This window comes from Poecilia mexicana, unplaced genomic scaffold (assembly GCF_051168715.1).
Source record: "Poecilia mexicana isolate PSO_F unplaced genomic scaffold, ASM5116871v1 scaffold_18, whole genome shotgun sequence".
NCBI lineage: Eukaryota > Metazoa > Chordata > Actinopteri > Cyprinodontiformes > Poeciliidae > Poecilia > Poecilia mexicana.
The window spans coordinates 23,680,197-23,697,865 of record NW_028263387.1 but is presented as its reverse complement, the minus strand read 5'-3'; the positions used below and the strand labels follow the sequence as shown (position 1 = coordinate 23,697,865).

General features: G+C 36.0%; 2 protein-coding genes and 1 long non-coding RNA gene across 4 annotated transcripts; 2 read left to right on the top strand and 1 right to left on the bottom strand.

Moving 5' to 3' along the window:
- The first annotated feature begins 771 nt into the window (after positions 1-771).
- On the top strand, positions 772-4,900 carry LOC148154260 (uncharacterized). The gene is made up of 2 exons (XR_015765989.1): positions 772-4,133; positions 4,265-4,900. It is a non-coding gene; the product is annotated as an uncharacterized LOC148154260 (long non-coding RNA).
- A 2,529-nt stretch (positions 4,901-7,429) lies between these two features.
- Positions 7,430-9,276, bottom strand: LOC148154259 (uncharacterized). 2 transcript variants are annotated; one of them, XM_088015491.1, is made up of 4 exons: positions 9,140-9,276; positions 8,456-8,505; positions 7,981-8,343; positions 7,430-7,853 (listed from the first exon to the last, which is right to left on the bottom strand). In XM_088015491.1, the coding sequence occupies exons 1-4, from the start codon at positions 9,154-9,156 to the stop codon at positions 7,696-7,698; spliced, it is 588 nt and encodes a 195-aa protein (XP_087871617.1). In that variant the 5' UTR covers positions 9,157-9,276; the 3' UTR covers positions 7,430-7,695. The 2 variants fall into 2 exon arrangements, with proteins under 2 accessions (XP_087871617.1, XP_087871616.1); XM_088015490.1 differs by lacking the exon at positions 9,140-9,276 and having other exon boundaries at positions 8,456-8,620.
- A 3,160-nt stretch (positions 9,277-12,436) lies between these two features.
- LOC148154258 (uncharacterized) lies at positions 12,437-14,296 on the top strand (the record flags this gene model as incomplete). The annotated part of the gene is made up of 2 exons (XM_088015189.1): positions 12,437-12,941; positions 13,040-14,296. Coding segments are annotated over 2 exons (675 nt in total), but the record flags the coding sequence as incomplete, so codon positions are not given.
- Between the last annotated feature and the right edge of the window lie 3,373 nt (positions 14,297-17,669).

Genomic DNA, 17,669 nt, shown 5'->3' with positions numbered 1-17,669 from the left:
TGAACAGTGATTGTTGTCTTTGTGGTTTCACTTTTACACCTGACATTAACGGACCTAGACGAGATAATAACGAGCAACAAGCAGAAAAATCTCGATTCTGAGCAGGACATGCCAATCCTTCAGCAAGTTACGCCTAAAACAAACACTTGATTCTTTTAGGACTTATGGATTAATATAAACCAACCTACTAATGGATTTCCACTTCTTAACTTCAGAGATTCAGGATTCACACAGTCCCATTGCGAACTCTGTTTTTCTTAATTTGCAATTAATTTTAAAGTCTGTAATGTTATGTGTTATCTGTGGCTCTTGTCTGTTTACTGTATGGTTTTACTAATAATCCAGATTATTTTTAATGTGATAAATGACTTTAAAGCTGTAGATCTGCTCAGATACTTAAGTATTTTTGAATCAACACTCAAGACCTTGATAATTATTCCACTTTTTTGCTGACTTTATCTATTTTATTTATGTATTAGCTTGTTTTGATCCATTATGCATCTTTTATTTTGAACTCTAAACCTTTTTGACGGCCGTGCTCATTGTTTGAATGATTCTCTTGGACCTTCTGGTACCAGAGAACTTTCTGCACAGCTGCTGTGCAAAAAGTTACCGCTCCTTCCTCATGATGCGTTCAGGTAACCTCGGAAGGTTAACTCTATGACAATGTGTATTTTACCTGCCATGTTATTTAAAAAAAATCTGGTTGTTTCTCATCTGTCTCTCAAATCCTGACAGATGTTTAAAGGTGAACGACAGAGGAAGAGATTTGAACACCCTGCTCTGATTAACCTGTTAATTGTTCAGACATTGTGAGAGGATTAATCTCTGAGCGATTTAATGAGAAACATGCAGACAGAACTTATTACTGCAGGTTTTAATAACATGGCAGGTAAAATATATCTGACTTCACAAATTAGCTTTTTTAATTTTCTTTTGGCTGTTATTTTTATTAAATTTGATTAAATTCATGACGAAAGGAAGTCATGATACCTTCAATAAACTCATACTCGGTCCGTGTTGCGTCCTCTGGTTTAAATGTTCCCAGAAGTCAGACAAACATCCAGCAGCTTAATGGACCTCATGGTTTTATTTATGGTTGTTTCCACCGATCCATGGATCAGGTGAGTCTAAAACAAAAACAATATCACCTTATTTACCAGAGATGTATTTATTGAATTTAGGGTAACAAAGTGACGTTCTGGGTTCTGACATATAACCAGAATCAATGATGGAAACAGATTTTATATCAGTTATTGAGACGATCTGCATGCTGAGAGTTTTATTCTGCTCCCAGATTGAAAATCTGCTGTAAAAGCTGCTGAAATAGGAAAGACGTTTTGTTGGAGTATTTCAGTTTGAGTAATTATCAAAAATAAAACAGGAGCTGCAACTTGCTGCTGGTGATTTGGGATCGTCGGTAAAAGACTTAATGAAAACTCGTAGACAGGACAGGCTCAACTTTTGCACAAGACTCCAAATGACGCACCGGAAGATGATCATTGATCAATTTTATATTTTAATGTGAAATACTAGTAGGCTACAAAATGATTTACCAAAACCTCTCATTGATGTGTTCGCCCCCCGCGGTGATATTGGATTTTCTCGCTGCGCGGTCAGGCGGCGTTTATCTGAAGGTTGATCCGATTTATGACCTCTAATGTCGGCCAGCTGCTCTCCAGCTCCCTCCTCTGGTTCACTTAGGAACCGACAACAAATTTCCAAACCAAACTCTCCTGAGAAGCAGATGTACATAGAAAGTGGTAATTCATGCTATTACATGAGAAACGCTATTCTCTATTGAATTTTAAGTCATATTCAATATTTAAATCATTTTAATATTAAAACATATTTTTTTTTCTTCAATAGCTTCCAAGTCATGTGACCCATTTGCTCAAAATCAGGGTGAAATTGTTCTGCTGTATTGGAGACACACTCAGTTTTATTCCATTTCAAAACCCGTTTTATATTTTTAATGCAATTTTGATGATCATAATTTAGTATTTTTCCTCAGTAGCATTCAGGTCATGTGACCCAGTGACGACAAATCAGGCTGAAATGATTCTACTGGAGAGATGAGGCGCTCCCATTTTTTAGATTTTACATCTTTTTACATTTTATGTATTTTCATATTTAAAAGAATATGATTGGTTTTTAACATGTGATGTGACCCACTGACGAGGAATAAAAAGGGTTAAATGGAATAAGAATGAGTGAATAGTTTCACATTGATTTTGAGTCAGTTGGTCACATGACCAATAAGCTGTTGAGCTGCAGGCCGTTTCCAGCAGGTCATGTTCAAGTCAACAGAGCTTCACCGTCAGAGGGAAGAAAAAACACAACAAGCAAAGTAGAAAGACTCTAAATACACAAACCAAGAAGGAAATGAACAGGAAATTATCCAAATGTAAATATAAATGAAAACCAAAGTTTTCACTAATGGCTAAAGAGACACAAAATAAGTAAAAGAATCCAAAGTATGAACTATTAGAAATGAAGAAATGATCCAAACTGAAAACAATAATTTAATCTCAGCAGATCAGATCAATATGTATTATTTTATTTTTCATAAAAATAAAACTAAATAAGTTTCTGTTCCAGGTTATAGAAATAATTCAACAAAAACCTGAGTTAAAATAAAATGATTACTGCTGTATAAGACATGAGTGTTTATTAACACAAATGAGACACAGAAAAAATCAGGTTTACTTTTTTATTTTTCTTACACTTCAGAATCTGAAACTTTCTGCACTTTGATGAGTCAAAGTGCAGAAAAAATGTTTTCATGAACTTCCCAGTATAAATATATGGTAGAAATATCTTCCACTTGTCCAGTTTTGCTTCTGAACGTCTCCGTCCCAAAAACTATTCATAGAAACTGAAAGCAACTCGTTATGAGAGGATTGATTTCATCTCATGGTTTATAACATTAATCATCTTAGAGAGAAAGAAGCTCAGCTGATCTGATGCTGATCGATCACTGAAACTTTAACTAATAAAGTCTCTATTCAAACAACATGGTAAGCATTTAACATATTGCAGTTTATTATATTTTATTATATATTAAATTTCTGCTTTACTTATTGTCAGAAAAGCTGTAGTTCTGTTAGATGTCCAGCAGATGGAGACATTTCCTGATTTCTCCAGCTTCAGATTTTGGTGTCAAACAGCTGAAATCATGACTGAAGTCCTTCAGTCACTGAAGCAGAGAAACTCTGAGAGGATCATCAGATCACCTGATCTCTGTCAGAGGATGAAAACTGGAGGAAAACTCTGATCCAACATGAAACAGTGAGAAATGTTTGGTTTGTAGCAGAAAGACGATCAGATTGTTGATGGAGAGAGAAAAGAGTTTGGTGCAGATTAACTGATCTGATGGGGAAAACAGTGAGATTTTCTGGGTTATTTTAGAAAGTGAAGAAGAAAATTCAGAAAATTAGTCAGTGGATTAATTTCTGAAGAATGATGAAGTTTAATGTCTTGAAGTTTGTCAGTGAAAACACTAATTGATAATTTCCCAATTTGTTATGAGTCCAGATGTTCCTCATATTGTTAGTGATGTTGTTCCTGATGTCCTGCTGCCTCTCCTCCTCCTCTTCCTCTCTCAGGATGAAGATGATCTCCCTGCTGCTCCTCATCCTCAGCTCATGTCTCTGTGGTCAGTCTCCATCTTGTCTTTGTGACAGAAAGCTCTCTAGATGGAGCTGAAAGACTCCCATGTTCCAGTTCTCAGTGTGTCTGCTCCTCTCTTTCCCTCTCTGTCTCCTCAGCAGCAACATTTGTAGTGAATGTGACCCAGAGCAGCTATGAGGCAGAGGAGAACCACAGCATCACTCTGGAGTGGACCTTCACCACCAGGACTCAGGGAAACTGGAAGAATCTGTTTATTGTCTGCAGCTTGTTGGCTCCTCATCGTCCTCTAGTTCTCTATCAGGTCCATGAAGGTGATGAGATTCCAGATTTTCAGCATGATCAGTTTTCAGGACGAGTCCAGAGAGACAAAGACGTCCTCAGAGAAGGACGAATCAGACTCAATGTGTCCAGACTGAGGACTGAAGACTCTGGTCTGTATCGATGTGAAGTGAAAACTGAAGATGGATTCAACTCTGGAAGATGTCGACTCAGAGTTACTGGTGAGAAGAAATGTATTTCTCTGCTTGTTCAAATCCTGATTCCTGTGTTGATTAACCTTCATCTTCATCATGAATCCTCCTGGATCTCAGTTTTCATCAAATATTAATAAATATTTCTCGTTTCTCTCCAGCAGCTGCTGATCAGATCCAAACTCAGAGACCAACTTTGACTCCAGAACCAGAGAGAGGAAGGATCATCATCTTCATCACTGTGGGACTGATAGCAGCAGCAGCTCTGATTGCTCTAATTATAATGTTTATTATTTTGTTCATGAAGAAAAGAAAGACAAACGAAAATAATCATTTAACAAAGAATGAAAATTAATATTTTTTTCATAGACTGTCATTACAGTCTGTGACCAGAAGGTGGCACTTTAAAATTATTGACCTGCTGATCAGTGCGACTGTGATCAACCTTTGACCTCCATTTCTGATCTCAGATCAGCTGCTGATCTGAATTGATCATCATTTCTGATGATCTTTGATCTCCAGATCTTCTTATTCAAAGTGTCATAATTGTTATTTCTTCAAAGTGTCCAAAGTTTGATCTTTAAGCTTAAACTTTCATCTCAAAGCGTCACATAACTTTATATTTTATCAAATGAAATGTTCTGTGTTTTTATTATTTATTTTTGTTGTGTGTCTGTGAATGGTTGTTGTTTAATACCAATGTGTGTGAAAGTGTTACTGTGAACTGAGTGGACATTTTGAGATCAAGTATTCAAAACCTTTGTAGATGAAGGTTTTATTAAAACATTTTTCTACCAGCTGTGTCTCCATCTTGTTCTCCCTGAATGAATCTCTGTTTGCTTGTTTCCTCTTTGATGTCTCATTATGACTCAATCTGCTCTTTATTTGGGTTTTTGGAGGAATCAAACTGAGAAGGAAGATTTTAAAGAAGGAAACAAAATAATTGGTAGTTCTGGATTCACTAAATGTCAAAATATGTAAAAAATGTGTCTAAGCAATGATTTAATGGGTTAAACAAAGTCTGCCAGATGTCATTCTTATTTATCAGGAGAAGAAAAAGGAAACTTTGCCTCGGTGGTTCAGAAGCGTAGAGACAGTCTGACAACATCTTGTTAAAGGCAAAAGTGATTTTTGTTTCCAGGTTCAGACACGACAGGAATGAGATGCTGTCGCCGTGGAAACGTTCATCACGTTGCAGCAAGTAGAGATCAGAGATCCTGAATAAAACTTCCAACTAAATCCATCAATGGACCGAAAAGTTTCAGAAAACTGTTGAAATCCCAGTCAGAAAGTCAGATGAGTGTTTCACTCATCATCTCTAATTATCTGGTCTCTTCTCAAACTAAGCTCAGGTTTTCCTCAGTTTCTCTGTTTCTAACATCAGGATTTTATATGATGAGTGAAGATGAGAGCAGCTCAGTGTAACATGTCGTCATGCTGGAGGATTTACTGGCTCAAAACTTGAACCAATAGATGGAGAGACTTGATAACATCAGATATGTTAAATATCAGACATCAGATGGAATCACTAATTAATATTAATTCACCTTTTTGGACCAAAATGACTCAGAGACTCTATCAGGTCAATGAGGAAGATATTATCATCATCTGTAGAAAAAGGACTGATCTGCATTTTGAACATTTATTTATTTATTTCTTCATTCATTCATTCATTCATTCATTCATTCATTCATTCATTCATTCATTCATTCATTCATTCATTCCTGTTCCTTAACTTTAACCCATGAATTGAAATACAAAACCTCTTGTTCATAAACTACACATGCTGGAGTTTGAATAACCCCTTAAGTTTGATCCCTTTTCTCTTTCAAGGATCATTTGCTGTTTGAACTCAGGCAGAAGTTTATTAGACGCCATAAAATAATTTGAGCAAATTGAAATTCCACCAGATCTTCAAATTTAAGAATCCATTTTAAAGTGTTTGGATGATAAGCTGGTTAACTTAAACATAATTTCTCTGAAAAACATCAAAGTCATTAAAGTTCTGCATGTTGAACTGCAGCAAACAGAACAAACTCTTAAAACAATAAAACTTCATAAGAAAGAGGAAAAGTTTCCATCTGGTTGATTCTGAAAAGTTTTATCTGAGCAGGTTTGTATAATGAAAATAATAAGGTTATTTTTAATGAACATAAAATGGTAGATTATACATGAATAAATTACCTCAGAGTCAGTTTTAAAAAGATAAACTATATGAAGATGCATTTAGAAACTGAGCAGAGTTTGTTTTGGAGACGTTCATTTTACCCAGAGAGAGAAGATTATTGTTCCCTTGGCTAAATGTTTTATTCTGTTATTATTTATCACCTCAGAAAGTTATTTATGGATTATTAGAGGAAAACTGGACAAAGAATGAACGTTGGTGACTGGTGTTAGTTAATTATGCAGAAAGTAGGAGGATGTGCTGTTCTCATTAAGGAGTGATGTTTTTTATTCTGAACAACAAATATTATTTAATTTTAACTTCATGGTTTTTTTACATGAAGCTCGGATGAATCCTGACCTTCTGTTGTTGGACTTTCTGCTCTTCTGGTTTGTTTCTCTTGTTTCCTTGTTGAAACTTTTAAAATCTAAAACTCTGTAAATCTACTGAACTCAGAGCTGTGGTGTCCTACAGTCCGGAGGTGTCCTTGAACGCATCATGGAGCTGACCCTGAGCTGTAACTGCTGAGAACCAGAAGAGACGAGAAAATAAAACCTGTCAGAGTCTCTGGACCAGAACCAGAACCAGAACCAGAACCAGGATTTATTACATTTCTATTGTTGATCTCTGATGTTCATGTTCCTGCAGGTCTGAATTTAAACTGACCTGCTAAATTCAAGGTAAAAACATCAGATTTATAAAATATTAAACTATGTAATTAACATTTCTGTCTCTTCTGCAGGTTCTTGATTTCATCCTGTTAACTTTCTGAACCTCAATTAAAATATCAGCAGCTATTTAACTATTTATCTCCTGTTTATATTTGGTATAAAAAGTCCTGATAATAAAATAATTTAATTTCTATTTGAATCAACTGAACATCAGTTCCTTCTTCACACAAAATCAAATCATATTTTATTTACAATATTTACTTCTGAATAAATGTAACATTTATCACAATAATATAAAACAGCAATAAAATGTGATATTTATAACTTAACTCTCCTCTGATGACTTTGATGTTTTCCATCTGGATGAAATGATTTCTACTAAAGTTGAGTTTATTAGTTAACATCTGGATGTTCATGAGGTTTGATGCTCACTGAGGTGAAACAGCTGGATGGAGATTTAATGGAGCAACAAAAACAGCAGCTGATGGAGATCAGGAGGAAAAAACTACATTTAATAAAACTGGAATTAAACATGAACATCTGATGAGACAGTAGATTTATTTACAATGAAATCACTGTGGATTTTATTATTAGACGTAAACACAACAGGAGTGACACAAGATTTTATACATTTAAAAATATTTTCTTGAACTAAAAATAGATTTAAAGTCTTTCATTTCTTTAACAGAAAAGTTCAAGACTTTTTCCTAAAAGTCTTTTCACAGTTCATTGTTTCTCTGAAACACCGAAAATCTGTTTAGATAATAGAAACTTTTCTTCTCTTATGAGAAACAATTAAAAATGAAATTATAATAAATAAAATGATCCCAGCTGCTGCTGTAATCCCTGTGAACTTTTTCCGTCTCTCTGGTTCTGGAGTCAAAGTTGGTCTCTGAGTTTGAAGCTGATCAGCAGCTGATGGAAAAAAAGAAATTATCTAATTATTTAAAATGTTTTTAACATTAAGATAATCATATTTTTCATGGACAGAGATTTCAGTTTCCAACTTTCAGTGGAAACATTTATATTATTTTCTTCTTACCTGAGACGCTGAGTCGACATTTTCCAGACCCAGAACCGTCTTCAGTTTTTACATCACAGACAAACAGACCAGAGTCTTCAGTCCTCAGTCTGGACACATGGAGTCTGATTCGTCCTTCTCTGAGGACGTCTTTGTCACTCTGGACTCGTCCTGAAAACTGATCATGCTGAGAACCTGGAAACTCAACACCATCATGGACCTGATAGAGAACTGATTCTTTTCCAGGAGCCAACAAGCTGCAGTAGATGAACAGTTCCCTGTAGGATCCCTGAGTCCTGGTGGTGAAGGTCCACTCCAGAGTGATGCTGTGGTTCTCCTCTGCCTCATAGCTGCTCTGGGTCACATTCACTACAAATGTTGCTGCTGAGGAGACAGAGAGGGAAAGAGAGGAGCAGACACACTGAGAACTGGAACATGGGAGTCTTTCAGCTCCATCTAGAGAGCTTTCTGTCACAAAGACAAGATGGAGACTGACCACAGAGACATGAGCTGAGGATGAGGAGCAGCAGGGAGATCATCTTCATCCTGAGAGAGGAAGAGGAGGAGGAGGAGAGGCAGCAGGACATCAGGAACAATATGAGGAACAACTGGACTCCTGTTGTTTAGTTTGTTTAGAAACAGATCATTACTGCCACCTTCTGGTATTAAGCCAGTACTGCAGCAGTAAATCATGTTTCTTTTCTCTGCAGCTTCTGATTTTTATAAAAACTCCATCAGAATAAAATCAGTGTTTTTATTCATGAGCAGTTTTAATGTTCACAGGTTTTCCTTCCTACTAAAAGCTGAACTTTAGATTCTCCATCAGATCAAGAACTTTATTTATGTAAAGTTGTTTTAACTTCATCAGTTTTTAACCTGCAGCTTCTTTTTCTCTCTCATGGTTCAGAATCCCTCCATAATATTTCTGTCTTGTTTTTAATATCTGCTATAAAATCATCGTTTCTGGTTCTGAATCAGGTTCTCTAGATGTGTTGGAAAAACTTTACTGGCTCTAAATTCAGTCAATTTACCTCTAAAGACTTAAATCCACATTTTTAACATGTTAAATTGTGTTAACATCACCAGACTGTTAAATGTTTTCACAGAGTTTTTCCACATTTTAACAGTAGAAAGTGTCAGATTAGAAAGTAAACACCAATAAAACAGCAGATTAACTCACCTGATCAGCTGAACCATCAGATCTGCTGCATCAGGATGAGCTTCACATTGTTCAGGTTTCTTTAAGCCACTTTGTGTTAAATCAGATCAAATTAGTGAATTGGTTTCATTGGTTTCATCCTCATGTTTTCCACAAGCCAGTTGTCTCACATTGTCCAGCTAACAAGGCGAGTTTCCCCTGATGGTGTTCAGACGGAGCGCCGCCTCTCTGGCCGTCAGAGTCCAGATCTTATCAGCTCAGCTTATCTCTGCAGATATGAGCTTCTGAAGAGCCGCTTCATTTTAAACAGGCGGCTCTTTAGAGGCTCATATGTAGAGATGGAGGCGGCTTAAATCTAAAGAGATCAGAAGAGATTTAATCTGGATCAGTGAAGAAAACCAACAGTTTCCTTCAGACTGAACTTTTCCATTAACAGATCAGATGATCTGTTGATCCTCTGATCTCATGAACTTCATGTTACAACTAAACAGTTTTCTCTAATTCTCCATTTAAATGAAATGATTCACTTTATATTGATTAACTCTCATCTATAAACCACAAGCAAACAGTTTATACAGTTGATGGATGTTTTATTAGTGACAAGTTAAATCATCCATACATGTGATGAACTTGGTCTCTGATGTCACAACCAGGAAGTTAAAGGTTTATTTTAGTGTTTTATTTAAGAACCAGGGATGATGTGACTTATGACAGCAGTCAGAAAGGAACTGGTGATGTTAACACCAATAGGAGAAGTAACATAAATCAGCCTTAAAAAAGGAAATGACCCTGTCAGATATTCTCACTTTTTGTGGTAAGAGCAAAACTAAAACTGAAATGTCAGTAACTCTGATCCCTTTGGTGAACCATCAGTTTTTTTCTACTTTTCAAGAATGCTTCTTTCTCAATGACTGCATTTAAAAACATTTTTAACCTTCTCAGAGCTTCTCTGAATAAATTCAGTGAAGAGCTAAAAAAATCCATTCAGTTGATAGAAAATAAGAGCAGAATAATCATCAGATTCACATCATTTTCATTTTGAGCTGTCCTTTTATCTTTGCTACACAAACATTTAGATCCTAAAAGCTGTAGATCTGTTTGTTGTATTTCTAGGATGAAAACTGTCCAGATCCTTTCAGAGATTAAAACATTTATTTTCTTCACATCCCAGTTTAACACAGAGAAACTGAACTGGAGGAACTGGGAGGATTTATTAAACTAAAATGAACCAACAGAGTTTAAAGGACAAAGTGAAGAAAAGATCTGACTGGATGTTATAATGAACTTTATTCCTGCTTCAACATAAAAGAAATAAAGTATTAACCTCTCTGGTTGTGATGGCAGAGATCAAGTTCATCACATATATGGATGATTTAACTCTGATCATAGATCTATAGATCTATAGATCTATAGATCCACTACCTGTGTGAACGGTTTGATTTGATTCAGAGATGAGAGTTAATCAACATAAAAGTTAATTATTCATCTTAATAAACAGAAAATTGTTTTACTGTTACAAACAGACACAATAAAGATTTTGAACATCAAACACGTGAAGATATAAATAATCTGAACAGAAAGTGAATCTTCCTGGTTGGAGACAGTTGAGTTCATGAACTATGAACTCCTTCAGTTCAATGAAGCAGAAAAACTTTGATTTATCTGAACATCAACTGATCAGATGATTTCTGTTAGGGGAATAAAAATGTTAAATGAAACAACTAGAGCAAACATCTGGTTTATAGCTGATCTACTGACTCTAGCTCTATAAACCTCTGGAACAGATTTTATGGGTCTGAAGTGAATCAAACTGATTCTAATCAGAATCCAGATTCAGTTTTCAATGATCAGAGAATTTATGAAAATGAGATAAAAATTCAGGTTTCACATCAAAATGTTAAAAACTGACAACCGGGAGAAGAGGAAGCTGGTGGTGAGTTTAGGTCACATGTTGGTTATTTATGGAACTGAGAGCAAAAACAAAAGGAACAGAACAAGAACAGGAACAGAGCTTGTTTTTGGTCGTTCATTCACTCATTCCTTCACTTTGCTCCATGGATCAGACGCTAACAGAACGGCTGTTTAAACTCTGAGGAACAATGAAAATGAACCAGACAAGTAAGTTTGAATTAGTTTGGTTTATATTTGTTGTAAATTTGACAACTAAATATGACAATAATATAAATGGGGAATGTTAGTGTATCAGATCAATACATCAGTGATTTTAATCTGAGGCAGATTATTTTTCTTCCTGTTTCAGTCTTGCATGGTAAAACTTTTGAAAAGCTGGGATGGAAAATGATTTCATATTTGATTTAATCTCATGGATTAAATTTGGAAATCTCTTAATTTTGAAGATTTTTGGACTTAAAGTCTCAACAGATCAAATAAATGTTTAATTTTATTGTTTTTAATCTGTTTGAGGATATGCTGTTTAAAGATTCTTTATTAAACACATGAATGTCTGATTTGGATTTTATTATTTTAATGTATCTTTTCATAGATTTTATGTATTTCAGTGTCTTTGAATGCCAAGAAAGGCCTAAAATAAAATGTTTTACTATTATTACTATTGTTAAACAGTGACTTTTGCTCTTTGAGCAGAAAATAATTGTTCTTCTTAATCCAACTGGATAATAAAACACATGAAGGTTTTTTATTCTGTGTTTATGTCACAGTTGTACTAGATGTAGAGTGACTGTCATGACTTCTGCTTTCTCTAGTCAGATGTTTTCAGTTCCTCATGGATAAAAATCTTTCACAAATAGTTGTTCAAGAACAGTTTAATGTAAAAGTTGTTTTGTTCTGATAGAATAAAAACCACAAACCTCCTGTTTCTCCTCAGGGTTCAAATGTCAGATTTACATCTGAAAGTAAAGATTAATCAGCTCTAATCAAGTTCTGCCTCATTTTGTTATAAAAGTACAAACACTGAGAGTCCACACATATGTCAGTATTTTAGATGTTAATTAAATTTTTAATGCTGATTTTAAACTGCTTGTTATAAATTGACAGACATGCCGCAGATCAAATGTAAATTCTAGCGAGGAGCTGCAGTTCCTCTAGATGTCCAGCAGGTGGAGCCATTTCTGTGCTTTAGATTTTTTCTATTTCTCATCCAGTTTCTATCAGCAGGAAATGTTGGTGACAAGCAGCTGATATTCAGAATGAAATCATTCAGTAAATTGGATCCAACAAAGAAACAATTTTAGTGTTTTTTCAATGCAAGAAAGATGTTGTATTGACTGATGTTGTTCCTGATGTCCTGCTGCCTCTCCTCCTCCTCTTCCTCTCTCAGGATGAAGATGATCTCCCTGCTGCTCCTCATCCTCAGCTCATGTCTCTGTGGTCAGTCTCCATCTTGTCTTTGTGACAGAAAGCTCTCTAGATGGAGCTGAAAGACTCCCATGTTCCAGTTCTCAGTGTGTCTGCTCCTCTCTTTCCCTCTCTGTCTCCTCAGCAGCAACATTTGTAGTGAATGTGACCCAGAGCAGCTATGAGGCAGAGGAGAACCACAGCATCACTCTGGAGTGGACCTTCACCACCAGGACTCAGGGATCCTACAGGGAACTGTTCATCTACTGTGAACTTCTAGCTCCCCCTAAAGGACTGGTTCTGTATCACGTCCTTGAAGGTTTTGAGTTTCCAGAGTCTCAGGATGATCAGTTTTCAGGACGAGTCCAGAGTGACAAAGACGTCCTCAGAGAAGGACGAATCAGACTCCATGTGTCCAGACTGAGGACTGAAGACTCTGGTCTGTATCTGTGTGACGTGAAAACTGAAGATGGATTCAACTCTGGAAGATGTCGACTCAACGTTACTGGTGAGTTCAGTCAAAATTATTCTGGTTTTATAAATAAACAGCTTCTACCTCATTTGTTTAGAATATTAATTAATCAGATGTGTTTGATTTGTTCACAGCTATAAGGAGTCATTCTGAACCAAAGACTAAACCTGAAACTACAAACGAAACAAGTCTAAGGAAATTGGGTCATGTTCTTGCATGGGTTGTAGTTATAGCTGTTTTCTCCAGTTGTTACTTGTTCTACAAAAAAGTAAAATCAGGTGAACATAACCCTCATGTTTTATAAATATTAACACATAAAATAGAAAGACTGATGTTCTGGATTTATTCACTTTATTTTTACCCTGTAATGTTTGTGGTGAACTGGTCCTGGGTTTACTTCACCTGTTGACCACTGGAGATCACAACCACTGACAACCCCACAAGGATAAGCTTTGTAGATAATGGATGGATGGATAATGTTTATTTATTTTTTTATTGTAAAAGTATTAATTGTTCATAGATGTAAATATTCAGTCAAAACTTCTGCTCTTGACCAAAATATTTTAAGACCCCAAAAAACATTAAAAATGAAAGAAAATATATTTTTTGACTCCATTTATCTATTGATTCTAACAAAAACTGAATCAAAATGTAACAGTCAGATGTTTCTTTGTGAACTCTACATTCTTCATTATTTCTGCTGAATCTCAGAAACATTTTATCTGCTTTCCCACTCCGTTCACTGTGGATCACTTCTGGTTCATTGGAAACATTTAATCTGAGATGATCTTCACTCAGACACTGTTAGGATGAAAGTCCAGCAGAAACTCCAGAGCTCCAACCTGCTGGTCTTCAGCTACTTGCCCTTTATTCATCATCCAGTCTGTCCTGTTCAGCCGTAGCTCTGTGGTTCAAACTCAGCAATAAAACAGAACTGAGACAAACTCTAAAGAGCAGTCAGGACTGACCTTCCCTCCATCAAGGTCCACAGTCAGGAAACTAACAGCTAACATCTCTGCAGACCCCACACATCCTGGACACCAACTCTTTCCCTTTGGGTTGAATGTCCGTAGCGCTGTTAGCATAAACAAGTCGCCATAGAGACATTTTCTTCCCCAGGTTGTCTCTCTGATGAACACTTACAGTCTCAACTGCTCTGCTGGGAATCAGTTTTATGAATATCACATATTTATGTCATCATTTAACCATGTTGTCTTCTACTGTGTTAATGCTGTGTAAATGTCAGTGTCTTAATTTTTTCACCAAATGTGTATTTAAATTTAAAAGGTTTGTCCATTGAGAGCAACTAAAGTCAGATTCTTTTGTTTTTGTACATAAACTGTTACTGAAGTCGGTTCTGGTTCTGAAATTCATTAAAAGGTGAGAATATCTCTGAGGTCTGTTCCTGTTTTGATGAAGTTTAACCTTACAAGAAAACTTAGTGTTTCAGAAAGGAAAACATTTAAAAACCAGAGATTTTTTTAACAACTTCCTGTTAACGCTGCATGTAGTTATAAATCATAAAGGTCTGAACTGGACTGGAGCTGATCCAGAACCAGAGTGAAATCTGAACTGATCTCCATCAGACTGGATGTGCAGGGAGCTGCAGCCATCACTGGTTTCTGAACAAACTTCCTTTAATTTCATCATAGTAACTTTATGGTAACTCTGTCCAGACACATGGAAACTGGTCATCAGACTCAGAAATCCAGTTTCCACAGAACCAGAGGTCCAGTTTCCTGCTGGTGACTGGATTTATTCTCTGGTCCTGATCTGACAGCAGCTTCAAAACAAAACAGATGTTTTCATTAAAGAACCTCGATGTTCTCCTCTCTTCTCACTGTTATGGATCTATAATGACAGGTTTTAGTTTTATAATATTAAATTCATGAGTTCATCCTGATGACCATCCTGTAGCATAAAGAAAGAGCCTAAATAATGAGTTATTTTAGTTTGATTAAATAAATAAACTGATCCTTATTTTGGTTAAAAAGCTACTTTAACACTTTGATCAGTAATTTGAGTTTTATCGATAAAACCAGGATTGTATTAATAAACGTCTTTATCAAGCTGACAGGCTGGTTTTAAATCAACTCAAACATTTTCTGATGAATGTTTTTCCAGAAATGTTCCTGTTGGATCTTAGTGAAAGTTTCTGGATGTTTTTCACACATTGAGGAAAAATAAATAGTGAAACAGAGAAACAGTGATTGATCCTCATCATCTCCTGAGAAAGGAGGAGAAAAACTTTCACTGCTGAGCAGCTTTTAGTCGGAGCTTAGAGCGCCACCATGTGGACAAAACACACATTTCTGCTGTGTAGAGTTTAGTTTTTGTTTAAAGTTGTATTTTTGTTTGTTTTATTCAATCCTGATGAATAAATGTGGACCTAAAACCTTAAATCATAGTAAGTTATCATCTTCAGAATAAAAATATATATATCTTAAAAACTGAACCAAACCATGACAGAGTCTGCTCTGTGTCACATTTCTGTTTAGTGTTTCTGCTCCTTTCTGATGCTTCACCTCAGTTAGAGTCAGATCAGGTCACATGATCCTCAGATTCTGGATCAGAACCAAGAACCCGTCCTCACCAGACGTTCAGGCGACCAGCTGCAGATCAGCAGCAACTGCCGCCTCAGGCAGGTCAAAGGTCAGGCTGGGTGTGCAGAGGAAACCAGAGTCCAAACAAACCTGCAGAATAAAATTAATCTACCAAGTTTATTATAAGTCAACAACAGAATAAAAACTCAGAACAAACTGTGGATAAAAACCAGCAACAGATCTGAGATTCTGTTCTCCAGAGGAAGATGAGACCCAGAGAGGCAGATGGATGGAAGAAATGCTGCACCTTTATGCAACATTCTAGTTTTTTAAATGCACAAATATTAAATCAATAGAAAATAAACTGTGGATGAATTGATTCATGTTAAGCTTTGAAGGTTCAGTAATTAAAACTCTGACTTGGTATTTATGTTTCTTGATCCTCACACAGTAAATCATTAATGAAACTATTTAGTAATAAATGATGCAAAATGACCTTAATATCAAAAAGTTCTTCTTTATATAAAATGGAGATTTGATGTAAATATTTTGGTCCCAACATAATTAATGTGATTTTCCAGGATAACATTATTTACCGTTAAAACTTGTCAGTGTTTATTTACAGAGATCTGCTGAACTACAGAGCTGTGATGTTATTATATACTTTACATACAGTTTGACTTCCTGGAATCTGAGTTACAGGAAGTGTAAATCTGGAGAAAAACCAGAGGAAGCAGCAGGTCCGGTTCTGTTAGTGAGGCGGATCAGCATTAGTTCTGGTTCTGATCAATAAAGAAGTTTGTCCAGGAAGTGGTTCTGCCAACATGAACAGTCACATTAATAAATTTCCCTGAGAAACGAGAGACGGTTTTGTTTGTGGGAAACTTGACCTGCGTTGCATCGACAGTGTGAAAGAGAAAGTGGACATCAGAGCTGCTCTTTGTTTAAAAATGGAGGAATAATGTTTACTGATGTAGCAGCAGCTGTTCAACCACTTCAGTAAAAAACACTTTAGTGTTTATTTCCTTTATTTAGTTATAATTGAGCTAAGTTAGTATTACCCTCTCTAGTGCTCCACAGCATTAGTTTATAGTCCTTTATTAAAATATGTTCTATATTTATCACTATTTATGTTTCACTTTGTGGTCCATATTTCAGTTCTGAGGTTAAATCAAAATTCAAAATCTGCAACAGTAAACAGTGTTGAAGGTCTGAGCTAAAATAATTTCAGAAATACTGACTATAATTTAGGACTTTGATTTGTTTTATTTTTTCCACTGAGGAAAACGTTTCATATGTTTAACTTCTTGATGTGCGATAACTCCATGTGGATCCTCCGTTCAGCTTATTGAATATTATTTTAATCAGAAGAAAATAAGATGCAGCTGAATATGTATTTATTATTACTTAAAAACTTGTTGCTAAGAACAGATTATGACGGGAATCACAGAGACAGACCAGTTAACCTGACAGTCATGTGTTCAGACTGTGGGAGTAAAACCCACAATGCACAGGGAGAACATGCAAACTCCATGCAGAAAGACCAGGGCTGGGAATCAAACCCAGAACCTTCTTGCTGCAAGGCAACAGCTCTACCAACTGCACCACTGTGCAGCCCCAAGATGTCTTTATTTTAAATGAAATGCTGAATTGAATTAAATGTTTGATGTTTTAAATGATCAGTAAAATGAGAATCTGCAGAGCTGCTGAACCAGAACAGAGCTGAGCTGTTTTTATATTTATTACAGTTTGACTTCCTGGAACCTGAGAAGATCAACATGGAGGAAACAATCAGCTGGTTTGTTCTGGTGGTTTTTCCTCTGAACAAGAAAGAAGTTCATTTATTTAGAGACCAGTTCTGTTTAGTCAACATGAACAGTCCTGTTGACTAAACAGGGTGACAACAAGTTGTGTCAACAGGACCAGAATCTGACTTTCTGCTTTCTGACAGACGTCTAGAGAATCTGTTCCAGAACCAGAGACAATGATAGAAACAAAGATTTTATAGCATTTATTGACAACCTGACTGTTGGTCTGTCCTCTGTTTTTACATAATGGTATCATGTCACATCCTCACACCTGATTGGCCACAAGGCAGCCAGGCTGCCAATAAAAACAAAGTTCTACCTTAAACAGGGCGGAGCCACTGGCATTTGGGCTGCTGTTTGTAAATTCACAACAATCAACAATTAGCATTAAGGATAGAAGAAATGAAGTCAAC